This window comes from Coffea arabica, chromosome 6c (assembly GCF_036785885.1).
Source record: "Coffea arabica cultivar ET-39 chromosome 6c, Coffea Arabica ET-39 HiFi, whole genome shotgun sequence".
NCBI classification, from domain to species: Eukaryota; Viridiplantae; Streptophyta; class Magnoliopsida; order Gentianales; family Rubiaceae; genus Coffea; species Coffea arabica.
In genome coordinates, this window is record NC_092320.1 from 58,414,813 (window position 1) to 58,435,485 (window position 20,673).

The following is a 20,673-nucleotide window of genomic DNA, read 5'->3' on the forward strand; positions in this document are numbered from 1 at the left end:
CTTATCATTTTTTTGCCCAAGAACAGCTCCAATTGCAAAATCACTCGCATCACATATTAATTCGAATGGTAAGCTCCAATTCGGTGATGCTATTATAGATGCGGAGACAAGTTTCTTCTTCAACCTATTGAAAGCAAATAAGCACTCATCATTAAAGTAAAAAAGAACATCTTTTGTAAGTAATTCACATAAAGGTTTAGCAATCTTGGAGAAATTCTTAATAAATCGCCGATAAAATTCCACATGTCCAAAAAAGTTTCGAATGCCTTTCACATTGGTAGGTGGAGACATTCTCTCAATAACCACTATCTTGGCTTGATCTACCTCAATACCTTGTGAAGAAATTTTGTGGCCTAAAGCAATACCCTCACAAGCCATGAAGTGACATTTTTTCCAATTGAGTACAAGGTTTGTTTCTTCACTTCTCTGCAAAATTAGATCTAAATTGTTAAGACAATGATCATAAGTAGATCCAAATACAGAAAAATCATCCATGAAGATTTCCATGATTTTCTCATTAAAATCAGAGAAAATTGCCATCATGCAACTTTGGAAGGTGGTCGGTGCATTGCATAGTCCAAAAGACATTTTTCGAAATGCAAAAGTGCCGTAAGGACAAGTGAATGTGGTTTTCTCTTGATCTTCCGGTGCGATGGCTATTTGATTGTATCCTGAAAAATTATCCAAGAAACAATAAAATTCATATCCGGCCAATTTTTCTACCATTTGATCAAGAAAAGGAAGAGGAAACTGATCCTTTCTTGTGGCTGTATTCAGTTTTCTATAATCTATACAAACTCGCCACCCAACCACAACTCTAAAGAGAATCATTTCATCATTTTTACCACGTACTATGGTTATCCCCCCTTTCTTTGGCATTACATGAATAGGAGAAATCTAAATACTATCAGAAATTAAAAAAATTATACCTGCATCCAGCCATTTAAGAATCTCTACTCTTATCACTTCTTTCATGTTTGGATTTAACTTTCTTTGAGTTTCAACCACCGGCTTAGAATTTTTTTCTAACAAAATTCGATGCATACAAATAGTTGGACTAATTCCCTTGATATCAGAAATCCTCCATCTTATAGCCTTTAAATGCTTCCTCAAACACGTAAGAGCTTGCCTAGTTGTTCCTCATCTAGTGCAGGATTTACAATTACCAGCAATGTTTCTTTTTTCCAAGAAATGCATATTTGAGGTGTTTACGTAGTGGTTTAACCTCAAGCCGTGGAGCTTACTCACACGATGGTGGAAGTAATCCTTTGTTCAGTCCTAACTCCTCATACGCATTTCTCCTTTTGTAAGGAATTTGTGCCTGCAAAAATTCAGTCATTTCTTCAACTTGTTCCTCTTGTAAGCCTACACTATTAAGACAAAATTCAAGAGAATCATCATCAAGATTAACTTGACTCATCTCTAATGCTAATTCATCACATATGTCAACAGAATAAACATGGTCGGTAAAAAAGGGATACTTCTCCACTTTACTCCAATCAAACTCCACTTCCTCTTCACCAATTTGGAACTTGAACTTATCACGTTTAACATCTATTATTGTACCTGCGGTGGCCAGAAATGGTCTACAAAGTATAATAGATACATTGACATCCTCGTCCATATTTAAAACAACAAAATCAACATGAATAATTAATTTTTATACTTTAATGAGCACATTCTCCAATATGCCTATTAGATGTCTAATAGATCTGTCAGCCAATTGCAAGGAAATGCTAGTACGTTTTAACTCTTTCAACCCCAATTGCCTAGCCGCAGTTAAAGGTATCAATGAAACACTCATACCAAGGTCACAAAGTGCTTTAGAGAATTCAACATTACCAATAGTGCAAGGAACTGTGAAACTCCCTGGATCTTTCAACTTTGGTGGCAATTTATTTTGTATAATGACACTACATTCTTCCGTTAATGTAATTGTCTCATTATCTACTAATTTCCTTTTTTTAGTCATTATATCCTTGAGAAATTTTGCATATGAAGGAATCTGCAAAATAGTATCAACAAAAGGAATGTTAATATGTAATTGTTTGAAAATGTTGACAAACTTCTCAAATTCTTTGTCATTTCTCGAAGGTTTCAATCTTTGAGAAAATGGCAACGCTGAAGGAATTGGTGTTGTATCTGCAATTCGTGACTCATTTTCTTTCACCTTTTCTTTCCCTTTAATTTTCTTACTATCCTCTCCTAACTCACTCAACTGTTTGTTTTCTCTTCTTTCACATTCTCTCTCACTTTCAACTACAGGCGGCTCACCTACTTCCTTACCACTACGGAGGGTAATAGCCTTCACATGCTCCCTTGGGTTCACCTCAATCTTATTAGGTAAATTCCCTTGGTTGCGATTATTAACTGCATTTGCTATTTGGCCTAATTGGACCTCAACATTCTTGTACATATTAGTGAGTTGGTCTATCCTTCCCTCAATTCTCTCAAACCATTGAATAGTGGCACTGGCTAACTTTTCAATTTTATCATTTGATACATTTGCCAATTTCTTAATTGCCAATTCCTAAGTCGGTTTGGATTCCAGAAGTGGTTGCTTCGATTGAAAATTCGGTGGATTAATTGGCCTTTGTTGGTTTCCTTGATCCTTCTATCCAAAATTTGGGTGATTACGCCATCGTGGATTGTAGGTATTAGAGTATGGATTATTTTGGGGTAGACGGTTGTAATTGTTGAGATATTGAATCTGTTCGCTGCTAGAACACATAGAATCTTCATGATCTCCGTCGCAAGTAGTACAACATGCAACAACTACTCCTTGATTAGAACTAGAACCAACATGTCTATTAAGCAGCTTAACCACATTATCCATCTTTGCACTTAACATATTCAAGGTATCTACTTCAAGCATACCTGCGGTTCTCCTTGTATTACCTCGTTCGTTGGCCCATTGGTAATTGTTAGCAGCTATTTTTTCAATCAATTGTTGAGCTTCCTCGGCTGTCTTTCCCATCAATACTCCTCCCGCTGCCGCATCTACATGCGTCTTTGTTGGATAGGTGAGACCATTGTAAAATGTTCGGACTACTAGCCAATCTGGTAAACCATGATGAAGACATCTTCGTTGCAATTCCCGATAGCACTCCCAAGATTCGTACAATGTCTCTCTTTTCTGTTGAGAGAAACTAGTTATATTCATTCTAAACTTAGCAGTTTTTTCAGGTGGAAAGAATTTATTAAGAAAAGCCTTAGTTAATTCAGCCCAAGTAGTACAAGTGTTTGGAGGATGAGATTGTAACCAAACCTTGGCTTTGTTCCTTAGCGAAAATGAAAACAATCGAAGTTTAATTGCATCATCAATAACACCATTAAACTTAATTGTATCACAAATTTCAAGAAATGTTGACAAATGAGAATTTGGATTTTCGATAGCATTACCTCCATATTGAGATTGTTGTACCATTTGAATCAATGATGGTTTAATTTCAAAATTATTAGCATTTACCATTGGTCTTGCGATACTAGTTTGAGATCCTTGTGTACCTGGTAAAGCAAAATCTCGTAGAATTCGCCTATTTGGTTCATTTTCTGCCATTTCTTTCTCAAATGGTAATTCTATCAAGATTTCTTCTATCGGCTGCCAAACCTTTTGTTCCTCTTGATGCGGTGTATTCCTCCTTTGTCTCCGAAGTGTCCTCTCAATTTCTGGATCGAAAAGTACAATTTCTGGATTTGATCGGTGCATACACTACAAATAAAAAAAAAGAGAAACTTTTTAGTTTTAATTGTTATAATCAATTATAAACAACTTGAATAAAAACAATTGAAATGTCTAAATTAATAGAGATGATTAGGCTCTACTATTGCCGTTCCCCGGTAACGGCGCCAAAAACTTGACTGGATTTTTATATCAATACAAGTTTAAATCCAATTTTATACCCGTAAAACTGCAAGTATACAGGCCAAAATTGTAATGTAAGATATGTATCGGGTCGATCCCACAAGGAGCAAATTAACCAATTACTAGGTCCTTGTTTTCTCTATTATTTAGACTTATGAATAAATTTGAGCAGAGAAAATATATTGCTATTGTCTATAAATCTGATCTACAAATTTAATTTAACAAATGCTAAATGCAATTGGAGAAATTTTACTCAAGGATGAATCTAGGGATATAGATTCCACTTATGGCATAAACAATATAAATGAACAAATTTACCTCTTGTTATTATTCTTGTTTAACCAGGGATTCATTTCCAATTATACCAAGTTTCATTTTCATGATAAAATGGCCTAAAGCAGTCTAGTTTTCCCTATTTTCATGGTGAAATACTAGTTCTACTCTGTTTTCCTTCATGAAATGCTAGATAATCCACTTAAGTGTATCTTTATTTTCATGAATATACAACTCAAGCTCTACTCATGTTTTTCCATTATTACTACCAATTCTCATTGAATAATAACAACTATAAATATACTATTGGTGATCAAACAATAATAAGCAATTACAACAACACAAATAGACAAATCAATACAAGATACAACAAGTATAAATCACTTTCAATTCATATCATTTAGCCATAAGTTTCATCTACTCCCTAGATAAAGAAGTTTAGTTACTCATGAATGATATAACAATCAAACTCACAAGTTTATTCATGCAAAATATCATAAAGTACAAGTACAAGAAAGATAAAAGAAAGCTTAGCCAATTGATGGTGAAACCCTCAAATTTCTGCTATGTTCTTGTACAAAATGATGACAAGTGAAAACTCCAAATGCTTTCCCAAGAACTCCTAACTAGAGAGCAACCTGTTGCAAGAAGAAAAACTAGCTACGTATGCTCTGCCCTGGTTTCTCCCTTGAGTTTCTGCATAAAAGGTGGTAGAAAGGTACCTGTTTTTCTTCTTCATGATTTTAATAACTCAGATTTTGTAAAGGAAGTCAAAAGATATGTTGTTTTGACTTGTCAATAACTCATTTTGTCTTCCTTTTATTGCAGAAGTATGTGCCACCGAATTCTCTCTCCCAAGATAGCTGAAAAATTGTGTAAAAGGTGAGAAAAATGGTTGTGCTACTTGTAGAAGAGTGAGGCAGATCTGAATCTCAGATCCGAGGGGTGGAGAAAGATCCGAGCTTGGATCAAGATTGATCCGAGGCCTTTCTCTTATAGATCCGAGGTCGAATCGTTTGACCTTGGATGCACTCTCCAGAAATACAGACGAGGGCTCAGATCTCCATCTGTTCACATAGATCCGAGCTGGTTAATTTTCAGTTTTTTACTTCTTTTCCTTTTTCTGCATTTTTGCTCCTAGTATCCTTGTACTTTAACCTCCAGATGATCCTTACATTTTTTCCGTCATCTCATGCATGAATTACATATATCAATATCCTTCACATTTTCACAAAATTAATAGTTAATCCACTCATTTATCAAATTTTGAATACTTAAACAATATTTAAGCAATTATCAGCAAAAGAGTTCAAATATGGCTTTAATCTTCTCAAAACATACCAAAAATTCATGCCAAACGTGTACAAAATGTATGTTAAATATTCACTTATCAGAATGCATCCTCAATTAGTGTATGATATCTTGGTTAACTACAAAACATTTTTACTAGAAATGGCAACATTTTTTTTACTAGAAATTTTCTTTAGTCTAGTTCCTTGCCTCCATTTTTTATCAAGAGAAAATTTGTTCAAAATGGCTTACAAAAGTTGACCAAGTCAAAACTTCATTCCTTCTTGTTTCTTCCTTTTAACTTAACCGAGAGAGAGAGAGAGTTGAGAGAAACCTTCATTCTTTCGTCCCGACAAACAGGCGAGAGAGAGAGTTAGAAAGAAATCCATTTCCTTTTCCTCCTTTGCTTTCTAAAAACCAATGGAAAACCACAAGATTTAACCATGGACCTTGCTTCATTTTTCAACCATTAACATCAGCCAAGAAACAAAGAAAATTAGCCAAAGTCTTCCTCTTGTTTTGCTCCACTTCAGCCGAGAGAGAGAAAAGAGTTGAGAGCAAGAAAACTCCATCTTCTTCTTCCTATCATCAGTTGAGCACCAAGGATGATTTAGCCATAGAAATTTCACAAAAATTTCCCTATTTCTTCAGGCTTAAATCGTGAGTGAGAGAGTCTGTGACGCCCCACATCTCCCTAAGGCGGACCAAAGGGTATCCGCGGACGCCTGCCCAGCTCTCGCCAGGACTCAAGCAATACCATTCAATTTAAAACCGAACTAAACATTTCGCAGAGCGTAACATGAATACAATAATGCGGAAGCGTTCAAGCTTAACAAGTCACTTAACATGTAACCATTACATCGGTAACCATAATACGACTTAAATTCAAAATACACGTCAGGGCCCAAACTTTTCAAATTTACAATTTCCAAAAGTACAACCCAAACCAGGGCCTAATCAAAATATATCAGGAGTCTTAACAAAAGTACAACGAATGGTTTCTCCATACTTCTTCAAGATTCGGTCCTGTTAAGGAAAACAACACTATAGGGTGAGCTAAACGCTCGTGAGGTCAAGAACACACATGCAAGCACATTGTTCAAATAGCAATCCCAAATTTAATAAATAAAACCATGTCCCTTCAATAATCAATCATTCGAACAGGAAAAGTAATCAGAAACAATTCAAGGATATAGTAGCTCTCAGGAGCTAAGTTCCACTCGCTCTGCCGATGTCATTCGTATACCTTCCCGCGTTGACCCTCCTGTCAACCGGGTCGGTATTTCCATTTCCGTAGATCACCACTTACTTCCCTCCGTCCACCGTACACCACAAGGGCCCACAAGTCATTTATAAGGCGATACTCCACGAGTATGCCAAGCAAGACCTCTCATTAGGTCGAGCTTATATATATCTCATGGCTCGCTCCAGTCCCCGACCAAGCCCATTGCCGGCTCGAGTCCAAGGTCGGCCTATGAGTTTGGGCGTCCCCCATTCATTTGAAAGTCGAGGAGGTTCACTCCAACGACATATGTAATCATAACATAACATTGCATTTCATTCATTCATTCAATACATTTCATTCATTCAATACATTTCAATCATTCAGTTGAAATTAGAACGAGTGCGATAAAGTACGCACCCGTCCTTATTTTTTTAAACTTCCAACAATTACCACAAATAAGCAAGTATCAAAGATTCACACACTTGACACTCACCGAGCAATTCAATAAGAATTATTTTTTGGGAGTTCAAGTGTCCACAGTAAGATCCTCTGGAATGTCTCCTTGCGCGCCTGGCAATTAATAGCGGATAATCACACAAATAACCCACTTGTCAAGGAAGATTGTACTAAGGAATATTTCACAAAATGAACCTCAATTACTCGAAAATCGAGGTTCAACTTGCCTTTTATTATGTACAATATTATTTGAGTTTTTATCATGAAAATCGAGGGCAAAACGTTTGAATAATACAAAGAGAATTAAGAGTTTTGGAAAAACTCCTTTGCCTTGAAAATTGAGAAATTTCAGTTTTATGTTAAATCTTTGAAAAATCGTAACTCGCTCGGCATAAGTCGAGAATTGGAAAAATTTATACCGTTGGAAACCTCTTAGAAAGTGCTATAAGTTCCTAGAAGACACTTTTCCATGAATCAAAGTGGAAAGTGCTCAAAAATGAGCGTGAAGGGGCAGACTCAGTTTACAAGGTAGAATTAAGTTGGTTTTCGGCCAACTTTGAAAATTCGGCACGATTTACACGTTGCAAACCGGCCTCTGAAATTCGTAGCTCAATTAGAGTTACAAGTGAGGTGTATAGCAAAACAAGCGGATCAAGAATCGGAGTTTCGAGTACCGAGATACGGTAGCCCAAAGTTGGGGAAATTCAAGACTGGAGAAGAATTTCCAGATTTGAACCTCCAACACTAGAAATTTAATTGGGTATCGAAACAAACTTGGATTGCTACCAAAATTGGCAGTATTTTACTCCCATATGAAAGGTACCGCTCTATCAAATTTCAGGGAAAAATACCTTCGGAAAGATAGTTAATTAGTCAACCAAAATTCAGGAAAAATTCTAAGGCAATCTGCCTTTTGACTTTCATTTCCCAATTTCAAATCGTTTAACCAAGAAAACTATCCAACCATGGTTTGGTGAAATAAAGGTCTAATATACATCCATGATACCTTTGGTAATGGTTTAGCATCAAAATTTCAATTAATAAGATCACTCCCAAGTTTTTGTCCCAAATCAGTCCAAATATTACGTTTTTCCAAAACAGGGCAGTCCTCTTGTTTTAGTCACAACTCAATAAACTTAACTCGGAATGAGGCATGGTTTATGGCGTTAGAAAATACATTCATAGGACTAAAAGTTCATAGAAGAAAACGTTCTGAAATTTGGCAAGCAACCAGCTCGAAATTGAGCCTCAAGTTGCTGCATCTACAAACCATTCCAGCAAATCCGAGAGACAGGACAGCTATCTTAAAACGAATGGTTCGGCTCACTCACAAGGAATCCGAACGTGAATTTTATCTCAAATTAAAGCCAGGAATGTCTAGTTTCAAACGCCACTGACGGCACTTGATTTCGACACCCGAGGACAGAGTTATGGTCAAAATGCTACCACTGGACAGGGTTACCCGAAAATAATTTTCCAGCTTGCCTAGTTCACGAATAAATTCATTTGCCCATCCAAACGTTAATGTTTTCCAACGAAAATTTTTACACATATAATATAACATATAAACATCAGGTTCACGCCAATAAATCACCAAAAAAAAAAGCCTTATCATGGCCGAACAAAACAGGGGCAGTTTCGGAAATTTCTTGTCATGACCTCAACTTTGAGTTCCCAACAATAATACTCCATAAATCCATCATTATAACCACTAAACTACCATTAAATCCAACATTAATCCTCTAATCAGCAACAACAACCCAAGTGTGGGAATACAAAGAGCCCACTTTCACAATTTCCAACTATATCAAACCATCCATACACATGCAATAGCTTAAAGATGCATTTCTACCATCATAATCCAAGTTTAAGGTGTAGGATGAAGTTATACCTCCTTAGTGCCTTAACCCAGAAATTTTCGGTCCTCAAGAGCTCCAAGAAACCGGGAATTGCAGCCTTCTAGTTAGCTAAATCCAACCTCCAAGTAGTTTGCTAGATGATCTTCAAGTTTGGTGAAGATTGGTTGAAGTTTTGGGTTGATTTGATGAAGGAATTTGTGAAGCAAGAGAGTGAGAGAGAGAGGGGGGTTGGCCGGCTGCTTGGTGAGAGAAGATGGAGTGAGGTTTGATCAAAGTTAGCTTCCAAGAGAAGATTAAATGAGTGGTGCACATTCACTCCAAAGTCAACTCTTATTAGGGCTCGTTTGGCACGTTTTAGGCTCGATTTTCTCGCGCGTTTGGTTCACTAGTGCACTGAACCTCCAATGCATTTATATTCATGTAAGTATTATTCACTCTTAATTGTCCCGAAATAAGGGTCTAAAGTCCCTCAAATAAAGTCGCGCGTATGAAAACGCGTACCGTCAATTATAACGCTATAACGCGAAACTTCCAATAAATTCTTATAACGATTGCACTACTAACTATCACTTGAGTATTTATTCATAAGATTACCTATTTTAGGACCATAGTACAAGTCTCCAATATTCCAAGCTTATTGTGCTCCTACGCGGATAAAATCTCCAAGCACTATTCACTATTTTTACTAAACGTACTCCAGGAAATTAATTTTTGAAACGAGTTACTTTAAAAATATAACGAAATTATATTACCATGTATTTAGGTCTAAGAAGACTAGAAAATATTCCTTGGGATAAAAATCCAATTAAATAATTTATTAAGCCATAAATTAGGCATAAAATAATAGTTTTTACGAGTCCTCACAGAGTCAAGAGTGTAGAAAGGATCCAGCTATGTTCGAGGGGAGAAAATAGAGGAAAGCTGGTGCATTTCACCCTTGAGGAACCGAAGGAGAAGCAAGTGAGCCGTCTGCATTTTTTTTTCAGCTTTGATTTGTGAGGAAAAAGGGAGGTAACAATTGCTATAAAACCCCTCATTTTCTATTACTCTTGAGTACTCTAGTTGTATGTTAAATTTAAGCCAAAAGGTAGGAGTTTATTGGAAGAAAAATGTACTTTTCTAAGCTATAGGTTGCTGGAATTTTAATTTAGTGACATGTGCTGATAGTTTTGATTTTCAGTTTTGTATTTGGAACTTTGATGGGTTTCCTTGATAAGAACTCATGTCATATGTCTCATCTTATGTTAAAAATGATATATGGTGTATTTGCCATGGAAATGAGTGAGAAATTAGTGGCTTGGATGAAAGACATTTTGAAGGAACCTGGTTGGGAAAAAAATCCGTGGGCTGACCGATTGCATAAAGCTAAGATTTCATGTTTTATATCATGACAACCATGTATATAGAAGTTGGTATGTTTATATGATTGAATCATAGTTGTATGTTCATGGATTTCGCTGAAAATTTGTCTAAGAAAGCTTGAAATTTCAGGTGACAATCACCCTTGAGCAGTTTTAGTAAAATGATCATAACTTAGTGTGGAAAAATCAAAATTGAGTGCTGTCAATTGCGTTTGAAATTAGACTCAAAGTGCTTTCTAATGGTATAAAATTTGAGTTGTGGTTCATTTTATATACACACCAGAAAATTAGCAAATTTGACTGAAAATTCTGCTCTGCACAAGTAAAAAATGGAATGTTGTAGTAGCTTGTGGCTCAATTTGGACCAATTTGTGAACTAAATCTCTTTAAGGTGTCTTCCAAGGATTGTTAGTGCTTCAAGTCTAATTTTTAACGGGGCAAGTTATATGATTTTTTGATAATTATAACTCAAGTTATGATTTTTCAAAGGAGTGATGCTTGCTGGAAATTTTGTTATAGTCTAGGGTAGGAAAGAGTTTTTTTTTTCTTTGCAGTTTTCCTCCTCAAATCTTGGCTGCAAAATTTCACATTGAGATTCAATATACTTCATAACACCATAGTCATCATATGCTTGCTGAATTATAGTGAACATAAAGCATTTTTTATGGGAAAATTTCTTTTCTTCAAGTTCCCAATGTGCTGGAATTTTCCAGCTTGGACCAAGAGAGAAAGATGATGAGATTTTTCAACTTTTCCATAACTTTTGGCTGTAAAATTTCATGTGTGCTATTAATCTCCCTTTATAATACAATAATATTGACATGTATGTGGGTTCTAAGGAGAAACTTGAGTTTTAAGGTTGTGATTTTTGTTGGAATTCCTCTAGCTTTGGTCAAAAGAGTAAGCTATGCAAGTGCAGTCCTTGTTGCAAATTTTGGTTGAGACATGCTTTATTTCTGCTCGTATGATATCTATTATATGTTCACCATTGAATCTAATGGAAACTTGATAACTTGGCTAGAGAAAAACTTGAAGAATTTGTTGAAAATTTACTCATACTGGAAACATGAAAGAAAGTTGAGTTTTTGGTTAGCAATCCACTTATATGTAACTTGTTTTTGAGGAAAACTTCCAGCCATGACCCATGGTTACATTTCAACCTTGCTTTCGACAAATGGAATGCTATTTTACTGAAAAATTCCTGCTTAAACCGAGAACATGTAGCTACCATTTTCTTTGAACTTTAACTCTAGCTTTAACTCTAAGATGTTGGCTACGAACTAATACCTTTTGGCTCATTAAATTGTTAATGCTTTAAACATGACATGCATGAGTCGATTCACTGGTTTTGGAGGAACATGAAGTAATCATGGTGAGAGAATTGTATGAAAGAAGTCGAAAGTAAGGGCAAGGTTTCCAACCTTATTATTATGAAATTGATTGCAAGACTCTATACCTTTAAACTTAATTAGTGTTTATGTGTCTTTCACTTGTTTTGATCAAGATGATAAATGTAATTGTAGTTTGGGCATGTCTCAGGAGTTGGTAGTGAGCTAGAAGGAAACCTCAAAGTCGAGACTTAACTGTCCACTTGATTTGGTGAGTGGTCCAACTGTATGTTAGAACTTGTTGCTTGATTGACATGTAATCTTCACGAGCTTGTTAACTACTTGAAATGCTAAGCTGCTACTTGAAATGTAATCCTGACTACTTGATTGATTGGTTACCTGCTAGTGACGTGTTAAGCTTGCTTGACTTGCTTTTGGTTGGACAAGTGTATACTTTATCGCACTTGCCCTAATTTGACACTGTTTACAAGTGAAATGATGTTCATGTGCATGACTTGAAGTCGTTTGGGTATGTTACCTTGGATGAATGATAAAAGTTAAATACCTAGTTGATGATACATGTTGGATTATTGCCATTGAATTCCTGATGGAGCTAAGTGCTACGTCTGAAATGAACGGGAGCCACTTCTAGAGTCTGAATATGGATTATTGCCATTGATTTCCTGACGGAGCTAAGTGCTACGTTCAAGATGGACGGGAGCCACCTCTAGAGTCCGAATATGGATGATTGACCTTGAATAACTGAACGAAGCTAAGTGCTGTGCAGGGCTAAGTGCCACTTGCGACGGGGGCCACCTCTAGAGCCTAAGGAACTAAGTGCCACGTCAGACATGAGGGCCACCTCTAGAGCTCGTATGAGTCATTTTTAGAGTCCGTATCAGTCCCGTATCCTTTGAAATTGATGGTATTATATGTTATTACTTGGCTTGTTCATACTTGCTCCATGAAATATGTGACTGTACCACTGTTAAATGATATCACTGGATATTTCGTTTTACATGACAGATGTGATCATGTCTTAATGCGACTTTTAGGATGCCTGTTAGTTTGCTTGCATGTTTTCTTAGAGCCTCATTGGGCGAAAGCTCAACCCTTTTGTTTGTTTTCCTTAATGGGGTTTGGCAACTTGGAATCGGGGAAAATAGACAGCTTAAGAGTTGACGTCTTGCTTTAAGTAACTTGCCATCTTAGTTATACTTAGTGATTTGATTAAGCGACTTAGATAGTTATCTGTTTGGTTGCATATATATGTCTGGACGATTTGAAATTTTGGATAATGTATAATATATAATCATGGAGTTTTGATGTTTATTTTGGGGTTCATGTTATTAAAGTTGGGAATTGTTTTTTTTTTGTTTTTCTGAGATTCATGAGTGAGTTCTGGCGAGAGTTGGGCAGGCAGTCCACCAAATCCTTTGGTTCGCCTTATGGGGAAGGTGGGTCACCAGATATATTTGGCTGTCCAACATAAATGGAGTACATGAATCAATATTGGAAACTAGTAGGATAAAAGAAATCTCAGGTTGATTGCCCTTGTCTCGGGTTGACATCAGTCCATAAACACCATGCACTCCAAGCTAAAGAAAGACAATGAATTTCAAATCAAGCCAAGGGAATGGGTTATGAATTGATGTGTTTTTTTGATTGACTGCTAATTAACATACTTATATTCAAGACACGGATGGACTCATAAGTAGTCATAACCAAAGGCATATGCATTCAAGTAAGTTTAGTATCAAACACATATCAAATAAAATTATCAAATTAGAAGAGAATCGGTAAAAGAAACATGCATACATATACCATTAACCAAAAAAAAAAAAAGAAAACTAAAGGGGAAACAAAGGGAAAGAAATTACTATCATCTGTACATCATAAGGAGGACAACTCAAGGCTCAAATGTGATGAAACCATGGTGAAGTTGACGAAACTACAACTAATGCCTAATAACGTGCTCAAGGTAGAGCCCATTTTATTGTTTCCCAAAATAATTTTGAATTAGCATTTCCAAATTACAATTTAGGGTTTATAATTAGGGATACTCAATGATTGGGGCTAAAAACTCTACCATCAAATCAATAGCAATAGAAGGAAGTTGAGCTTATTTCATATTTGTACCTTAGTTCTTTTTCACCCTTGATAGCTTCCCATGAGCTCAAGCTAAGGTGGTGCTCAAGAGCTCCAAGTTCATGGGCGACAGATGAGGCAACGAGCTAGTGACGGTCTTTGCAGTTCACCCTTGACTCGCTTTGCTACTAACTGCAACGAGCCGGCGACGGTCTTTGCTGGTGAAATTTCACACAGAAGTTGCAATGAGTCGGCGACGGGGAGGCACGACTCCAGAGTTGGAAAGAGGAAGAAAGGCTCGATGGGGAGATCTCTCTCTAGTCTCTAGTGAAAGAATTTAGATCTTTTCCTTCTTAATGTTTTCTAATTAAGTTGTCTAAAAAACAAGAAATAAGAATTATGATTTATGGAATCCTAGCTTTGCCCACACAAATAAATAAAAGTGGTAGAATGGTTCATTGTAAATTTCATAAGTTGTTTACTTGCATTAGTAATTTCATATATTATATATATATTTAAATTTTTTATGAGATACTCGATAGAGCTCGATGAGCTTTCGAGTATCCAATTACAAGGTTCGAGCCCGACTCGCTGCTATCATCGAGTAGCTCGAACCAAGCTACTGACTGAGTAGTTCGCAAGTTCGAGTCGAGCTACTCGGGTCAGCTCCACCCTTACTTTTAACAAATTCACAGCCTGCTGTGCTACTATTACCTTCACAATTGATAGCTTAATTTCGTCATCTCTTTAACATCCTTAGCTATAGACACAAATAAAAGCAACAATGATTTAATCCTTTCCTTTGTTCTCTTTTATAAAATCTGGATCTAAGCTAATGTTAAATGGCGATTCATGAGTTACAAATTTAATTTCCGTACCAATTATTCACTGAAATTGGGATTTATTTGAACTTGGTAGAGATGGTGGTGTTAGATCTAAAGAATAAAGAGGAGGAAAAAAAAAGAAAAAGAAAAAAAATTGAGGGATAAGAAGAGGCTTATGCATATCTATAGTTGTCTATAAAAGAAGAAGAAAACCTAGGAAGAATAAGAAAAGAAAAAGAAAAGGAAGGGCAAAAGAAAAAAAGACATGACCAAATGTAAAGAAAATCCAAAAAGGAAAAGGAAAGGAAAGGAAAAGAAAAGAAAAGAAAAGGAAAGGAATAGAAAAGGAAAAAAAAGGAAAGACAAACAAAAAAGGATTATGAAGTTATCAAATTAGTGTTCATAAGGTCATTTTATACTTGTCTATTAGACGAATGCACTTAGTATTTCCAATAATATGGATGGTTTCCATGTTCTAATTTATTTTAAAGTACATGTGAATTTGATGTGCGCGGGGTATACATATGCAATTTAACTCATTTACAATCAAGTTTTACATTAATAAATTCCTAAATACCCCACACGCGATTTATCGCAAGTATACGAATCATGAGCGAGTATAGGGTATTAAGGGTCGATCCCAGAGGGAAGATTGCAATTACCGGTGTTTTTCGAACTCTTTTATTATCTCGACTATCATACATATAAAAGTAATGAAAATTAGCACTAGAAAACTCTTAGAGATATGGAATTCCTTACTCCTCTTGCAAATGACATTACCGGTTACTTGTATATTATTATCTTGGTTAGTTATGGCATAATTTCCTAATGTATGTGAAACCTACTCTCGTAGTGAATCAACTATACTTGTAACTAAACCATGCCTACTCTCATGGTTATGAATTAACTACAAGTTCAACTTTTCTATAAAATTACATGAAACAAGTCACTTAAGCCACATAGGTGCTCTTCTACTCTCGTGAGTGAACTCCCTAGGTTTATCACTTCCTTGAACTAGTGTTAAATTCCAATTCTCATTGCAAACTTAACACCTTTAGATAATCACAACTAATGGCCGGTTAATCATGGTTAGAAAAGCAAAAGTGATAAATAACTTGCTCAAAATAATATCATCTAATTACCAAGTCAACATCACAAACAAGATATAGCAAGTTCAACCATAACTCTAGGCATAAACTTTAGCAAAACATGAAAATAAGATCTAAACTTGTATTATAGTTAAACATGAATTCAAATACAAAAGAGAAAGTGATAGGAGAGAAGTCACCCTTGTCACATGAGTTTCAAACTCTCCATCTTTGCTCCTCCAATTTTCATCCAAATCTAACTACAAATACAAGAATGAAACACTACACTAATTACTCTATACTACCCTAACTAATGAACTAAGGAAACTCTAGTGAAGACTACATTTTTTGTGAGTTTCTCTAGCCTTCCAAAGTTATCAAAATATTCTCCAAAGGTCTCTATTTATAGAGGATTCAAGAGCCAAGAAGAGTTGTTTCTAGTTGTTATTTTTGACTCTTGAAACTCTCCAAGATTGCTTCTCAAAATTTCCATACTCATCTGATCATTTCCAACCAGAATCTTTGCAGAAAAAGTGGTCAAAAAGGTTGTGTGAAAAGAGCACAAGTTGTAGAGCAAGTTGCAGCCGAAATCTACTAAAACGCGGGCAGAAAATGCGGCAATTTCCGGCGTTTTGAGCCCCCATTTTGCTCTTTGCAGGTTTGCACTTTTCTGGGCAGAATTCATCCTTGCTCTATTTTTGGTCCAATTTCAACTGATATTTTCTTGATGTTAGAGGCTGAACTAACTCTTGGGTAAAACATAAGTTGTAGCCCTTTGAGTTAGCTTTCCAATGCATCAATAATCATCCAATTTGGAGCTCTGTGGTCTGTGAAATGACCAAAATATGCTTGACTGGTTAGAACCTTGTTTCAGCTTTCAACCATGAAAATGCACTTCTGTATTTTGGCTTTTTGACAAGGAAGACAATTGAACTGGATTTCGATGTCTTCATACCAAATGTAGATCTATCTCTTAGCTTCAAAATGGTAGAAGAATTAGCTCAATCCGATACTTGTAGCTCAAACATATATCCGAAAGACAAAAATATGTCAAAGTTGTGAAACTTGCTTCCTTTTGTTCTTGATTGCATTTCATCTTTGCACTTCATGTCTTCTTTAAACTACTTCAAACCATCATGAATCATTGTCCAATCACTCCATTTGATGATTGAATCATTAAACCTATAAAAACATGAAATTTTCACCATAAAAATCCATAGAAATGCAATCTTTGTCACTTAAACCACAAAATGCATATTTTCACTAGAATTCTAGTTAATTAGCTATAAAAGCAACTAAAACACACCAAAACTAACTAATAAAATGCACTAAAAACACGTAAAATATCTATTTGTCAGAATTCTTTGAGGGTTTCTGAATGTCATGGGATTTTTTTTGACTTTTGCTAAAACTACATGAGGGTTTTTATACTTGATCGTGGGTATCAGATATCCTTTGAAAAATTTGCTACTTGGACAATCAATCAAACCATTTCCATTCACATCATAACACAAGATAATTTTTTGAACAAATGTTTTACTTGAACAATCAATCAAACCGTTTCGATTCATATCACAACATAGGGTAATTTCTTGGAACTGTGTGGCTCTTCGGTAGGGAGGTTGTGCCAGCAGCCAGGGAGGCATTTCAATCTTCGAAAGCGTATAAGTTTTCTAGAGTTAATCCGGTCCGGCAACTAAGTGATTGAAGAAGATAGAGCTATATACCCTATCCTTCAATTGCTACATTGCTAGGTCAAAGTAACTCATTTGAAATTAGGGATAGAAGTATGGCTATGTTGAAGTATATCATTTGGAATCGAGGATAAGAGCAATTACCATGTTAAATCTAGTGTCTCATTTGGAATTGAATCCATTTGTGACAGCCAAAACGATTGTTAGCTGCATTGTACTAAGGAATTGAAGTCAGGCCAAACACTATCCCTTACTGAATTTAAGCCAACCCAAACACACTATCCTTTGATGAGAAGGCAGCACCATGCATCCAAGGTATGATTTCGATTTTGCCAACCTTGAATACACCAACTAAGCAATGTAATAGACTAAAAACAACTAAAGTAATACAATTAGCCAAATGACTATCTAAATAGGATCCAGATGTTAAAATTTTTAGATAACCATGCAATACAATCAATGAATCAAATAGGACCCGATTTTAACCACTATGATAAGCCAACTAATGAATACAACTAGCAGTAGAATCGAATTTTAAAAACCTACCAACTAAGCAAATATAACAACCTAATTTGGAACCCGCACACTATCCCTTGCTAAGATGGCAGCATCACACACTATCCCTTACTGAATTTAAGTTAGTCTATACACATTATCCCTTACTGAGATGGCAACACCCCTGCATATATGTGTAATATTTTTTTTCTTCAGTAAGTTAGTCTTAACACACCATCCCTTACTGAGATGGCAGCACCCTTGCATATATGTGCAATAATTTTTTTTGGTAAATTGGAGGGTTGGAACCTGTTAACTGCTTACAAGGCTGAGGGTGGCTAGCCAATCAAATCTTCATACAAAAGACCTCTTATCCCATCAGGTTGTTCTACAAAATCTTTGATCCAAACTCAGTCGTTAGCCCCACCTTAGCAAGTTTGTTTGCTACTCTGTTACCTTCTCTCCAAGAGCAAACTAGCCTGTACTCCCAAATTTTGTTCAAGTACTATTTCACTTTCCATATCGCATTTGCATAAGGGCTGTTGGTGCCATCCTTTACAGCCAATAGTGTGCTAATTACGGAATCTATTTCTATCACCATTTTCCTATAGCCTTCATCGCAAGCTAGTTCTATTGCATGGACTAGGCTTCAAAGCTTAGCTATGTTATTGCTTGCTATCCCTAAGTTGATGCTAAATCCCTTCAGCCAATTACCATTGTCATATCTTCATATGTATAATATATGAAAGAATATGTGATATATGAAAGTAAACATTACAATGATGATATGGGTAATATATGAAAGAAAAGATTACGTATTTGTACATTTGGATTGTTAGGTTGACAATTGAAGAGTAAAATTGCTGGGCCAAAGGACATGAAATGTGAAATTATTTGGCAATGGAGTTTTTCGACAATGGACCTGGCTGCTGAACAGTAACTTGAGGCCACTGGTCAACCATGCAATTATTAGTATTCATAAGAAGCATTCAACTGGGTAAGTGAAAACAAAAAGAAGATGGAGCAGATGCCTATGGGAACAAAAGCATTAGGGTCCACATTCCTCATGATCAAAGCAGAGTACACCTAATAATCCATTCTAGGTCTTTTCTTATACTAGCATGCTCAGCATCTTTTTGAGAAAGTATTTGAAAGAGGTAAAGAAGAGAGAGAATACAGGTGGCGAATGCAAAGGATAGTTCTCAAAGTTAGGATGGAGTTAGTGATGGTGAATGTAAAGGGTACTTCTCAAAAAATTAGGGTGGAACTAGTTAGTAAGTAGGCAGATAAATGGATATAACCAATGGCACCTTATGCTGTTGACCACCAAAAAAAACTTAGGTCTTTGTGAGGTAGGAGGTTAATGGTTCAAACCTTGCGTCCTATCACTTTACTACTAACATGACTTCTCCAAATCTATGCGGTGTATAGTGTGCACTCATATAGTTCGATGTGGTTCAATCCCATCAATTCCCCAATTGTCTATTTGGGCCCTTATTCCCTCAGAATAGGCTAGTATAGGAGTAGGAATAGAGTGGGATATGGCTAGTTCTTTTGCCGCAATCTTCTTTTTCCTTCACTCACCCTCCTTCTTCCTTCTCCATCTCTATCTCTGTTGTCAAGAAAACTAAACTATTATGATTAAGTGTTGGAGTGTGGTATACAAGTAAAAAGTAGGTATGATTGATAAGTTTCTAGAAAACTCTATTTTGGCAGCAGTACAAATTATCAAACGCAAAGTTATTTTGGTTTGGCGATTTGGGTAAAGACAATTGGAACCAAGACGGAAGAAATATGGCACTATTTTAAAATTAGAATTAGAATATATGGGGTATAATATTGGATTTGGATGGGATAGAGTTTCAGTTTTATTATAAATCTAATTATTAAGGAACCATTCATTTATTTTAGTGTCTACTAATTATCTTTATCTTCAATAAGATAGAGTTCTAATTCCTCAAGAAACCATGTATATGTGTATGTGTGTGTGTGTATTAGGGCTGCAAACGAGTCGAGCCGAGTCGAGCTTTGAACTAATCGAGCCGAGCCTTAGCTAAATTTTATCAAGCTCGAGCTCGAGCTCGAGCTCGACGAGCTGGCAATTTTCGAGCTCGAGCTCGACTCGAATCAAGTCGAGCCGAGCTCGAGCTCGAAAAAAATAAAAAAAATTTATTTTATTTTTTAAAAAAATAAATAAAATAATATTTTTTCTGAATAAATAATAAAATATTAAGGATATATCCGTAATTTCACTATGAAAATAAAAAATAAAATATATATATATATAATATACGTAATTTTATTATTAAATAAAAATAAAAATAAAAAATATATATATATATTCAAGCTCGCGAGCCGGCTCGCGAGCTAACGAGCTTAATATTTTGAGCTCGAGTTCGAGCTCGAGTTGGACTCGAGCTGGCTCGAGCTCGACTCGAGCTCGATTAATGTCGAGCTCGACTCGAGCTTGACTCGAGCCGCTCGCGAGCGGCTCGCGAGCGGCTCGATTCGTTTGCAGCCCTAGTGTGTATATTGTAAATATTTATATTTTGACCCATGCCGTGTAAGGGTTTATATTTTGACTAAGAGATTACTATAGTTTTGTAAAAATATATTTGAAAAGAATTTTAAAAAGCTCAAAGTCGTGCTAATATTAGAGCCAATTTCTACCTTAAATGTGTTAAATAAAAGCAAGAAGAAACATCTCCACAAATGAAAGGTTGGCAATGGCCGCACTCATCAACATAAAAAAAACTATGAAATTGTTTAGAAAATTGTGTTTAAACACACACACACACACACCTATATATACATATATTAAAATAAC

The 20,673-nt window shown here is 35.9% G+C and overlaps 1 protein-coding gene and 1 non-coding gene across 2 annotated transcripts; one reads left to right on the forward strand and one right to left on the reverse strand.

Annotated features, from left to right (window-relative positions):
• Positions 1-1,660: 1,660 nt before the first annotated feature.
• Positions 1,661-2,416, reverse strand: LOC113693348 (uncharacterized). Its single transcript, XM_072053734.1, has 2 exons — positions 2,171-2,416; positions 1,661-2,005 (listed from the first exon to the last, which is right to left on the reverse strand). The coding sequence occupies exons 1-2, from the start codon at positions 2,414-2,416 to the stop codon at positions 1,661-1,663; spliced, it is 591 nt and encodes a 196-aa protein (XP_071909835.1).
• Positions 2,417-3,065: 649 nt separating this feature from the next.
• Positions 3,066-3,172, forward strand: LOC113694355 (small nucleolar RNA R71). Its single transcript, XR_003449313.1, has one exon. It is a non-coding gene; the product is annotated as a small nucleolar RNA R71 (small nucleolar RNA).
• Positions 3,173-20,673: the final 17,501 nt, after the last annotated feature.